The sequence below is a fragment of the Ictalurus punctatus genome, chromosome 19, assembly GCF_001660625.3.
Source record: "Ictalurus punctatus breed USDA103 chromosome 19, Coco_2.0, whole genome shotgun sequence".
In the NCBI taxonomy this organism is placed as follows: domain Eukaryota; kingdom Metazoa; phylum Chordata; class Actinopteri; order Siluriformes; family Ictaluridae; genus Ictalurus; species Ictalurus punctatus.
The window spans coordinates 18,378,938-18,392,032 of NC_030434.2; the positions used below are offsets into that span (position 1 = coordinate 18,378,938).

Here is a 13,095-nt window from a genome sequence, read left to right on the forward strand (position 1 = left end):
CATCAACAAGGTGTTTTTGCTTGCAGAACTGCCGATCACTGGGTGTGGTGTTTTTTTGTTTGTTTGTTTGTTTTTATTTTTCTCCCCCTTCACACCATTCTGAGTAAACACTTGTGTGTGACTGTTGTGTGTGAAAATCCCAGGAGAGCAGCAGTTTCTCAAATACTCAACCCAACCTGTCTGGCACTAATAACCATGCCACAGACAAAAACACTGATCACATTTTCCCTCATTCTGATGTTCCTTGTGTATAATTAACTGAAAGTCTTGGCCTGTATCTGCATTATGTTTATGCTTTGCAGAGCAGCTGCATGATGAGCTGGTTTAATAACCACATGAATGTGTAAGAGTACAAGTATTCCTATTAAAATGGCTAGTTCAGTGTATATCTTATTCCATTCAAATGTTTTGATCTGAAGGATCACATAACAGCCAACCAACATACATGATTAAGGAGTGTTAATAATTTTAGTATCAAGCATATGTATTGCATATTCCAGACTGCATGATTCCTATTGTATTATTATGGAGCTTTTCTGTATGGCAGCATTTATGTTCTGTAATCTAACAAGTAATGTCCTCCTACCATTTAGATGAAGGGTCATGTATCGCCCTTCTTTTCTCCCTCTCATGGATGAGCTTCTTTTCATCCGTGACCATAGCAATCTCAGCGGCATGCCAATTAGAGATGGCAACAGAGCCAGGAGTTATATTTTGGACTGTATTAATTAAATTGAAAAAAAAAATCCAAGTAATTAAATTGATCATATGTGCCAGTTAATAAATAATAATGAATTGAAATTGGAGCATAAATAATTAACTGTGGTTCAAATATTTCTTTATATATTCATTTAATAATAAAGCGACGCTACACGTGACCTGAAAAATGCCTTGAAATTTCAAGCCGATAGTCACTGTATTTTTCGGAAGCCAGAACCTGCATGTGTCGTACCTTTTTGTGAGAATTTTCTTCTCTCCAGATCCTCTGTATCCTCAGACCACTTGGAAAGCAATTCCATATGCACTTTTTATTGACTTTGTTCTCTTAAGCAGTGCTTGCCTTTCCCTTCACTGTCGCTCCAAGCTATCCTGCATTAAACATGCCAAGACTTCTCACAGTAGATTCAAGATGAAATAGGCTTCTGATGTTCAGAGCTCTAAAAAGAAGCATGTTAAACCTGGTACTTTCTTTTGCTCATTCAGAAAACCTTTTAAAATGACTAAAAAATAGAATGGATTTGGTGACTTAAAAAAAAGGGAGGGGGGCAAAAACCCTGATTTTAGCTGTTTGTGGAATTTAGCAGGTACTCAAAAATTAAAATTGTAGTACGTGTGTGAGTGCATGTCATCATTGACGAATGGTGTGCTATAGTTATTTGGGGAGGAGGAGGGGAAAGTGGATTCTTTGCTTTAAATATAATACTGGTACAAACTTATTATATACCTTCTCAATGCTACTGTATTATTAATAATGGCATTCCTTTCTTGAGCCAACAGTAACGACACATTTTAGTTGTACTCGAGAAGAATTGCAGTATAGCCTAAACACAGCAACCTTTTTTTTCTGATTGTATTACAGCTGGTGCTTCTAATGTTTTGGAAAAACAAATTGCATTGTGTCCTGTAACGGTTCTAAAAGCATTTCACTTTGCTTAGGCGCATGTAAAGGTCGCGTAGTAGGTAACAGTAATAGTGTGAATTGAAGTTCCTGACAGCGAAACAGATGTGTATATCGACAGCACTGCTCGAGGCACGGGAAATCAAATTACACATCCAGTGAAGCTAGTAGCGATTCAGCTCATTGATGTCAGCACAAGCTAAATTGTAGGAATCGGGCATATGCTGTGTTTTACAGCGAAGTGGACGCTTATGTTGGCGAGTGGAATATTCAGGAAAGTGGTGTTATTGGAAGAAACCTGCAGGACACGCTGCTCAATTTCTACAGATGCACTTTGCTGGATTTGATATTAGAAGATAGTCAGCTCTCAGTTTTATGTATCCCCACATACCTAATAGAAACATGTGGCTGTGTTATTGCTCCTTTTAGCACCTAGCTTTTGAATTTGCATCAGCTTCTAAGTGGTAATACTGAATCTATTATTTTTTTCTCTCTCTTTCTATTCAGACACTAACTGTTTCTGCCACAGCTTGACTCCCAGTTATTTTTTTTACTTGGAAGTGATGGTTCCAAGAGTCAGATTTAATTTGGTTTAATTCATTTAAAGTTGATTAGAGCTTTTAACAGAAGTTAGGGTCACAAAGCAGCTTTACAGAAATCAGTATGTAGATTTAGATTACCAATGAGCAAACCAGAGGAGGAAAGCTTGAGAGGAACCGTATTCAAAAGGGACCCCATCGTCCTGCATCGAAACTTCTGCGTGGGATTATAAATCATTACTCTTCTACCACTATACTCTTACTATTGTGTGAAACAGTACTAAATGTTTTGAAAGAGTAGAATAAGCACAGGATAGTCTTTATGATTACTGCAGCAGTTCTTATGTACTACTTTTGTTGTTCGAATGAAATATCCACTGAAACAAGGATGAGCCTTGGGCACAAACTGTGTATGGGAAGGTAAAATTTGCTTGTATCTTTCTCATTTGTAAGTCGCTTTGGATAAAAGCATCTGCTAAGTGAATAAATGTAATGTAAAATCTTTAGAGCTCTCCTCTCACTAATTCCATTTCTTTCCTTGTATGTATATTCACATAAACCCAGAAAATACTCTGGGGTTGTTTTTGGTCATTTTATTGTAATAGTGACTTTCTTTTTTCTTTTTTTCTTTTTCCTTTTTTTTTTTAAATGTACATGAATATGTATTCATTTTTTTAAGAATACACCACTCATCCCCTTACCACTGTCCTTTTGTTTTCCCCTTTCTTCTTTTTCTCGCTGTCCATGCAGATAACAGCAATTCAGTAGAGAGTATAAATGTCAAAGAGTGGCAAGATGGCCTTCGAGCTCTTTTACCCAACATCAATATCAATTTTGGTGGCTTGCCGAACTCCTCGTCGTCTTCGTCTTCATCCTCGTCCTCCTCATCGTCCTCGTCCGGTGTGAACCACACAGGGGGCATGACGCACAGCCTGAGTTGGGACGGCACGGCCAGCTGGATGGACCCAGCAATCATCACAGGTACACTACCAAGTCCTCAGTTTATTTATTTCTCTCCTGAGACTCACAACAGCGAATGCACAAAAGTGCTTCACTGTCATTATGTGGTGGACCAGTGTAGCTTCAGTCCCACCAATTTAGAAGTGACATTTAATTCACAGTTTAAACAGACACATCCTTGAGGGTTTTCGAATGATTAATTGAACTCTCTTTTTGCATTATCTTCTGCATTAGCATAATTGAAATGGGATAAAGGGGGTACGGACACATTCGGTTATTTTTTAATAGTGGCAAGTGCTGAGTCATGACAGGGCTTTGAAGAAATCACAGTTAACAATTTTTCATCAAAGCCACTTCAGACAAAAAGCCGATAACATCATTGTGGCTGTATCTATATGAGCGAGGACTCAACCAAAAAAAGGAACTGATTTTTTTATTATATATAATAAAAAAAATCAGTTCCTTTTTTTGGTGTATATACACACACACACACATACATACACACATATATATATATATATATATATATATATATATATATATATATATATATATATATATATATATATATATTTTATTTATATATATATATATATATATATATATATATATATATATATATATATATATATATATATATATATATATATATAAACAGAGCTATATTATGTCTCTCAACCAGTGCCACTGCATTTATGATCTTATATTAGTCTTAAATTTATTAGCTCTTTCTACATACCAGAAGGTCTTGGCTAATCTTTTTAACCATGAAATAGCTACATCATTTTTTTTTCTCTTGCAGGGAACCAAATAATGCATGGAAACCTTTAACCGTTTTCTTTAATAGTTTTATAGTGTAAAATGTGAGGTGTAAATGTGTCTTGTAGGTCTTATAGACAGATTCTTATTGAAGTTAGTCGCAATAAGAAGTAATTGCGATACTGAGGCTCAGGGGTGACCAGTGCTTAATGTGTAAATCATGAGGTAAGGTGAGGTAATCGAAACATGTTCCAGAAAGTGGACAGAGAGGGAAAAGATCCCAGAACATGCAGACGCAGCAGTGCTCCAAAGTCTGCACATAATACAGTAGTGTTGAATGCCCTCATAAAGGCCAGTAGCGTAATTATGATAGCCGAGGCACAATGAGGGATTTGCCACGTTGTAAAATGAACAATTTCATTTTAGGCTGGAGGACTCAACTGGACATGTATTAAGGAACTTTCACACTGCGTGCGATTAAGCAATTCGAATGTACGACGCGATGACTCTTTAATCTCCAAGTTTTTCGAGCAGTGTTTCTCCGCTTGTCTGTACTAGTTCAGTATCCTTTAGAACTCTTAAAATGCTAATACGGCACAGGGGTGAATTTTGTGGTACAGAAACTGAAATTACACCACCTTTGCTTTTAAAGCCCTCATGGAAACAGAGAATGCAAAATCCCACCTTCCGATCTTAATCCCTTGATCAACCAGTATATATTTGACAAGCGGAACAGGGAAAATGTCAAAATAACAAATTATTTTAAATTATCCCTGTAGTAGGATCTATATGCACTTAACCTTTTAAAACTAGACAGGATCAAATGGTGTACACAAGGTGCCGTGTAGGTCACGCCAGATTGACCCGTTGGTATTTATTGAAAGGTGAAGAACCACAAAAATGCCAATATTGCACCACTCCCTTGAGCGTAAAACGTATTTTTTCATTTGCCTTGATTCAGCATATCCGTGATGTGAGCATGTTACTGATAAAACGAGAACACTACTAGAGTGCATTACTAGTTAACAATTGGTCATGGTGGAAATGAGTTGATTGTATATTTGAAAGGGGGGTAGCACATAAAATATGAATGTTCATTCAAATTTATAAATTTATTTATTTATTTATTTATTTATTTATTTAGAAGAAAATCTGCAGAGCTGTCTGATCCATGTAAATAAGTTCTGGCTTGTAGGCACTTCAAATCTGAAAGGTAAAGGATTCTGTTGCAGCACAAATTAAGTACCGGGGCGACCTTGTGTCTCTCCACATCATTCAAATCTCGGCCATGTTCTACAGTTGTTTATTCGATTTTATCTAAGCTGCCTTCCTTAAGAGAGAATTATAATGTCTGAAGAGGCAGTGATTTAAGCACATTTGTACTGCTTGCTTTTATAAGGAGGATGATCAGTGTGGAAGGTCACGTCTGTTGTCTGAGTGTTGGTGGGTGCTGCTGGGCATCATCTATCATCCAGAAGAGGTTTAAAATGAGCGATTCACAGCCAAACCTCTGAGTGTGCAATGTTTCAACTACTTTACACTGAACAAAATAGTAGAACGTATCTTCCTGTTTCCATGGTAATTAATCCTTTAATGGCTACTCCTTATGTTCAAGTTCTTTAATGGTGGCCTGCATTCTGAGTAGATTTGAAAATGTATAGACATCAAAGTTTGGTCTGATTTCATTTGCTGTTCGTTTCTGTTCTATAGGTGTCCCAGCATCCTCAGCCAACTGTCTGGACTCTCTTCAGGACGACAGTCCTCCACATTGGTTAAAATCCCTGCAAGCCCTGACAGAGCTGGACGTACCCTCCGGCTCCACAGTACCCCCTCAGCCCTCACACAGTACACCCTTTAGTGCCCAGATGTCTCTCCATAGAGCCAGCTGGGCACCCTACCTGCCCCCAGGCACTGCCGGTGCTGCCAGCCAGTTCCACTCTCCCCCACCAGGTTTCCAGACAGCGTTCAGAGCCTCGGCTCAGCCCCCCACAGACCTGCTGCAGAGTGCCGGACTGGACCGCCACTAGGGACTGGGACACTAACACCCCCTTCCTTTACTCCGAGAAAACCCAACACATACAGCAAGATGAATAAACATGAAAATACAAGTAAATCCAAAGTAATTATGAGATTATGTATTCTTTTTTCCCCCGCCTTTTCACTTCTTGGCCTTTTGAGCTCGTGTTAACTCACATTTTCCTTGGTTTAGTATTTGGTTCATATTGCCCAAGTGCTCTTATCCCAGCATAAGCAAGGAAGTTCTTGAACAAAGCATTGTTAATGAGAGTAAGGAATTTGGCAATGATACGAATCATGTTTATGTGGAAATTATGAAAGTGAATGGATTCGAGTACTAGAGAATATTCCATTCAGACATTCGAGTGTGTTGAGCAAAGCAGCCTTTAAATCTCTACCAAATATGTACCCATTCTCTGTCTCTGTGCACAACCAGGAGGCCCTTCCCTATGACCTATTAAGGCTGTGACATTTCACAGAAATGAAGCAAAAAAAATCTTTGTTTAGCTTTTTCTGCTTTGCATTCTTTACTTTCAACTTCCCTGAAAGATCAGAGGTGAGTAACGGAGAAATCTCCATGCTTTTTTTTTTTTTATATTCTCCCTCTCAATTGAATGTTGAGCCTCTGTTCTTTTCTTCAGGTTGTAGAAAGAGGCCTTTTAGAAGTTAACTCTGAGCGTGGTTACAGCTTACGCATCATGCCTTAAAAAAATTCAGCCGGGATGTGTCCTCAATCACACTCCCTTTTTCCTACATGTGTTCTTTCATGTACTTGTTCATGACCCTCTTACCAGCTGACTGGTACCAGGATGTGCAAGAGGCTTTCCAGCTGCAGCACTGGATGTAACCTCTGTATCAGAGGGCAGTGCTTTGCAAAGAGAAAAGGCGGAAACCCCATTTTATAGAACAAGCAAGCTGTAAGACACATTTGATCAAAGGGCAGGCGTAGCACATGGAGCACCACCGTGTGGTGATTTTCATAGCTGCCATTAATTGAATCACGATTTTTGGGTTTTCCTTTATGAGATATATAAAATATTTTACTCTCCCTTGAAGTAACACGTTGAAAGGTTTGGAGAGACGTCGCTTTTATTCAAACTCTGACGGGGAGGTCATTTTGAGACAAATGACACAAACAAAATTATGATGCATCTCCATTCATCACTGAGAAAAGCACTTAAGTGTGTTCCTTGCACCGATGGGTGTCAGACAGAAGAAAACTTATTTGGGGGACAGGCTGTGTTTTGGTAGTGCAAAAGAAAATTCAGTTGTTAATTTGACTCACTCAAGACCATTTTAAGATTGTCAGGAAAGATAACAGGAAAGTGATTGTGTTTGTGTTTCTCAAAGAAGACAGATAATCTAGCCATGTTGCTGATGAAAGCTGGGATAGCAGCACTGGTAGGCAACAGTTTATTGTCCAAATCACCCCCCCCCCACCCCCACAGGGCTTCACCACAGGTCATAAAAATGCACTCTTGTACTTCTGCCTCCTTTCATTTTCTTTTTTGGGTCTTAGTTCTGTACCACTTGTAGGTTCTTGCCAACTGTTCAGTATTCAGCAGTATTGAAGAGCAGTGATTAAATGAAAAATCTTAAGATAAAACCAGTACAATTTAACTATGGGTTTTACGCAATGCTAAAGATTAAGATGAAGAGTCAAAGGAATTGTTTCTCTGCAGGTCTGAAAAAAAGACAACAATGTTTAATAAAAGACTAAATATGAAGCGGATGTTGAAACTTTTTCCCATGCAGCCACAGAATAAAGCGTACATCACATTTTTCTCATCACCAAGTTTTAAGGAAACATGAATATCTTTGTGAATATTTGTGATGTGTTTAGTGATTCTGATGCTGGTTTGTTGGTCGGTACTTTATTTTCGCTGTTGCTACGGAAAACATTCTGCGTTAGACTAAAACTCCATACATTCAACCTCCATCTAACTAGAACCAAAGAAAACTAGAACTTCCTACTCGGATAGTCTGGAGTTCAGCATGTGATGGCTGCTCACTGCATCAACAGTAAACAAAGTAACATTTATTTACTTTTAAATAGGTAAAGCTGTATGTACTAGTGTTTGCTTTGCATGAGTTAACATACAGAAATATTAGCTTGTTAAATATGTAACATTCTACAGTTCACTGTTTTGAGGAGGAAAAATATACATCAGTCATCACTGTTAGTTGGCACGACTGTTGCTAACAAATTACAATCATGGGCCCAAATTTGTAACTCTAAGGCAGGAGGTTGAAATTGATGTTATTCCAAGTTGAGACTTTCCACTTATGAGTTAAATTGAATGCAGCGTTACGGGTTGTGTGCTATGCTGATGTCACAGGAGGACATCGACAGCACCGTTACAATGGAGTTTAATAGGAGAAAAATATTCTGTGATCTCAATCTGTAGCAGTACCACTTGCAAGCCTTCAGCACATCTTGTCAAGCTGCAACATTACGTTCTCCCGAGGGTGCTACTGATGGTGACATGATCAAGTCCTGACCAGATAGGCCGAGCTGCTGGAAGGGCGTAGATGTGTCATAAGTAGAGGTCATCCTCCACCAGTAAGTCAGCATGTCCAGTTTGTTAGAGAAGGTGGGGGCAACACAAGCACCATGCTAAGAGTTCTTTCACATCGAGCTAACTGTCCCTCGGGATGAAGGAATAGAAGCTGATTTTGAGACGAAGAGGCTGAAGTACTTGGATCGCTTCAGTGAGTTCAAGGAGGCTGGCTGGAGAATCATCCACTTGGTAGAATGAGGCTTCCGTGCTTTTGTTGGAACATCAACTGTTCGCCTCCTGAGTGATATGTGAGTAACTTGAGCAAACCAATGGATGGCCCTGAAAGACCTGGCTGAAGAGGCAGAGAAAAGCAGCTTTTGGCTCTGGTTGTGGAGAAAGGAGATGTGTTTGGATAGTAACATCTAATCCGAGGTCTAGTTGCAGGGGGCGGCAAGGAGAAGAGCCTGCCACTGCTTTGCCACCAGGAGACGTTCCAGGTTTAATGGAGCGAAACACTGAGTGGTGGTACCCAGCTGACAACCTTGTAGCTGACCTATGCCTTATAGAACTAGTGGCACTGAGCATGTATTAACGGCACCAGTGGGTCTTGCTACAGCCTTAGTCACTGGCGAGGCCTGTTTTCGGCATTTTGGCAGGGTTGAAGAAAGAGCAGTAATGCTAGGGGCACCGGAGGAGGTGCGACAGGCAGTAATGCCATATCAGGTCAATGTCTACCTGTATAATTAACTACTAGCCATTACAACCCCCATCAGCAGGTAGACAAACAGCATTGCAGTTAATGTAGAAATCCAAAGTGATAATGTTGATGAAAGGAGTTAACACTAAACAGTGAGAGTCAGAATTTAATTGATCAATTAACTAAGAAATATTAGCTTACGAGCAATCAGATATTTAGTCATGTATGTTTTAATATGTAAATGTCGCATTAGGAGATTCTGAAAAGATGCTCAAACCAAACGCTAGGCTTTGAATACATCAAGGTTGCTAAATTGGCTTTGTCACTGATCACAATGTAGTGAACTCTATATTTAATTTAACAAATACGAATAAATAAGTATGGTTGTACCCAGAGAGTGTCACAGTATAACAGTAGACAACCCAGTGCTGAAGATGAATTATGAATTTTCATGTACCGTTTTTAACAATGAATTGTTAGTAAATTCATTGTTAAAAATGACTTCAGTAACCTCTTGATCCTGGTCAGGGTCCTGGTGGATCCAGAGCCTATCCTGTGTTCACACCTCACATTGATGGGCCACCAGTTCATTACAGGGCCCCATGTACATCCCACACACGCTCACACCTAGCAGCAATTAATCATACCGGCAGTGGGAGGAAACCAGAGAACCCAGAGGAACCCCACATGGAGTTTGGGAAACCATGCAAAATTCTGAATTCGGGATCAAACTACGTGCCTTGGAGATGTGTGCCAATGTTCATTGTTGTGCCATATAAAGTCATTGGTGCTGCTTTGCCATAACCAACCCTGTAATCTAGATACTTTTTTTCATGCAACAATTTTTTAAAAGCTGGAATACACATTAAAAACGTTCAGCATTCAGTCTGCCCGAAATCTAGAGGGTCCATTAAGTTCTAGTAAAAATGTCCTTTAAATGACCGTGTTAACTGAGTTAATAAACAGTTATCAGTCAAAAGTTTCACCACAGTTTACTGAATGTTTTTCGCTGCATTCTAAGCCATTTTGAGTCGGTTCTTTGTGAGTGCATAGCTTTAATGTTTCCTCTAATATACTTGTGTTGAAATCTGTTCGTGCACTTAACTGGTACTGTACGTACACTCAAATAACCATTCTCTTTTCATATGAACTAAAAACCTTTGATAAAATTCACTTTACTAAATTTTCAAATGAATTAAAATACTCTCAGCAAATTGGTCTTTTGTACAGGTCCGTCTCAATATTCAATCCACTACTATTCAATTTTATCTTTTTCCATTGAAAATAATAGGTTTAGATCTCTAATGAGCAAGCTGGCAGCAAGGAAAACTCCCTGAGAGGAACTGGAACCAAAAAGGAACCTATCCTTTTCTGAGTGACACAGGTTAGTGGAATTATAAATCGTTACAGAATACAGGTGCATCTCAAAAAGTTTGATTATCGTAATTTAATTCAAAAAGTGGAACTTGCATATATTCTAGAATAATATATAAAATATTTCAAGCCTTTTTTTTTGTTTTAATCTTGATGATTACAGCTTACAGCTCATGGAAATCAAAAATCCAGTATCTAAAAATATTTGAATAAAGAATTTATAATACAGAAATGTCGACCTGAGAAGAGCTTTAATCAGCTAATTAACTCAAAACACCTGCAAAGGTTTCCTGGGCCTTTAATCTCTCAGTCTGGTTCAGTACACATAACCACAAACACGGGGAAGGTGAAAGTAAATGTTGCATTTCGTTTAGAAATCAAGGTCCCAGAAGTCTGGAGGAAGAGTGGAGAGGCACAGACTCCAAGTTGCTTGAAGTCCAGTGTGAAGTTTCCACAGTCAGTGATGATTTGAGATGCCATGTCATCTGCTGGTGTTGGTCCACTGTGTTTTCTCAAGTCGAGAGTCAATGCAGCGTCCACCAGGAGATTTTAGAGCACTTCATGCTTCCATCTGCTGACGAGCTTTATGGAGAGGCTGATTTCCTTTTCCTGCAGGACTCGGCACCTGCCCACAGTGCCAAAACTTCTAGTAACTGGTTTTCTGACCATGGTATTACTGTGCTTGATTGGCCAGCCGACTCGCCTGACCTGAACCCCATAGAGAATCTATGAGAGACACCAGAACCAACAATACAGACGAGCTGAAGGTCACTATCAAAGCAACCTGGGCTTCCATAACGAACACCTCAGCAGCGCCACAGACTGATTGCCTCCATGCCACACCGCATTGATGCAGTAATTCATGCAAAAGGATTAACCGACAGAGTATCGAGTGCATAAATTAACATACTTTTCACAAGGTCAACATTTCTGTATTATAAATTCTTTATTCTAATATTTTGAGATACTGGATTTTTGATTTCTGTGAGTTGTAAACCGTAATCATCAAGATTAAAACAAAAAAAGTCTTGAAATATTTCACTTTGTGTCACTTTTTGCTTACTGAAAATCCTTACTGCCAACTAAACTTGAAAAACAACTAACCACAGAGCTATAAAATTCATTTCAAACCCTGATAACATCTGAAATGTGAGGGCTACATCCCCTGGCAAAAATTCTGGAATCACCACACCTAGAGGATGCTCACCCATCTTTTTTACTTCATAGCAAATATACAAATCACAGATATGCCACAAAACAATTTTTGTTTAATAGCTGAACATTCTGGCTTCATTAAACATACCTCAAACAAATTAAATTGTTTTAATTAATGTCATATTTTTTTCCAGATCAAGTAGAGGAAAAATTCACAATTAGTGCTTTGATGCTCCTCCTTAGGCGTTTATGACTGTCTGAATTCTTTGAGGCGTGGACTTCACTAATGAAAAACAATATTCTACATCAAGCTGGTTTAAACTTTCTCGAATAATGGTTGACAGATCAGTTTTGCAGGCTGGAGCCTTATCATGGACCAATTTTTAAATTTCCAGTATAAATTTTCAATCAGACAGAGATCCAGACTGTTTGCTGGCCATGTCATTGAGCTGATCTGCCTTTCCTGAAGAAAAGCTTTAACACTCTTTGCTCTGTGGCGAGATGCATTATCATCCTGAAAAATGACTTCATCACCAAACCCATTTTCTATCAATGGAATTAGAAAAGTGCCCAGAATTTCAGTGTACACCTGTGCATTGACTGTGGAGGTCTCCCCTGGTCCTTTACCTGACATGCAACCCCATATCATTAATGAGTGGGAAAATTTGATCTTCTTCAGACAGTCATCTTTATATGTTTCATTGAAAGGAGTTTCATATGGACAACTGTCTTGTTGGGGCCATGTTTCCTTTCAAAAAGTCCAAGGTTAAGGTCTATAAACACTCTCTTTTAACTGCAGTCTAATTCATATTTTTAGATTTGTGCTGGTGTTTGTTTTAGAAATGCAAATTATAAGGCGATTCTGTAAGTTTTTCCTCAATATTGAGTGATTTCCATAACTTGATCTGGGGGAAAAAATGCCATTAATTAAAATTATTTCATTTAACTTGTTTGAGGTATGTTTCACGAAGCCAGAATGTTCAGCTATTAAACAAAAATTGTTTTGTGTCATATCTGTAATTTTGTTTCTTTTCTATTAAGTAAAAAACCAGGTGAACATCCTCTCAGTGTGGTGATTCCATGATTTTTGCCAGAGGTTGTACGTAACTACCATTAATTACATGGCCAGATCAGATAGAAAGCTATAACTTTAGCTAACAGGTATCTGATCATTTCTTAGCAGATAAAGTAATACTAGCTAATGCTCCAATTTCTATCCTGATGGGAGTGTTGTTCTCCAGGTCTCTGCCCCATCCACAGGGCATAAGGGCTCACTGACTGGTTTAATTAGGATGAAAATGATGCTCTGACCTTTCACAATCAACAGATCTCAGTCTAATTGAACACCTGTGGGATATTTTGGTTTTGATCACCATCATCAAACACCAATTGCACGAGTATCTTTTGGAAGAACAGCATTCAACCCAGTGCACTGAAGCTCTCATGGTGGCCTAACACCAATTAAATATGTGGACA

At 38.7% G+C, this 13,095-nt stretch overlaps 1 protein-coding gene across 8 annotated transcripts in view; it reads left to right on the plus strand.

The window, feature by feature from the left end:
• Positions 1–7,683, plus strand: part of cnot4b (CCR4-NOT transcription complex, subunit 4b) — a 35,827-nt gene extending 28,144 nt beyond the window's left edge. For 5 of the 8 annotated variants that reach the window (XM_053688164.1, XM_053688163.1, XM_053688159.1 and 2 more), the window contains 3 exons: positions 2,908–3,138; positions 5,021–5,089; positions 5,587–7,683. In XM_053688164.1, the coding sequence (XP_053544139.1) occupies positions 2,908–3,138; positions 5,021–5,089; positions 5,587–5,903 (617 nt within the window). In that variant the 3' untranslated portion in view covers positions 5,904–7,683. Of the gene's footprint in view, positions 2,866–2,907; positions 3,139–5,020; positions 5,090–5,275; positions 5,551–5,586 lie in introns of those variants that run through there. The other 3 variants (XM_017494520.3, XM_017494516.3, XM_017494524.3) reach the window with 3 other exon arrangements.
• The last annotated feature ends 5,412 nt before the right edge of the window (positions 7,684–13,095 follow it).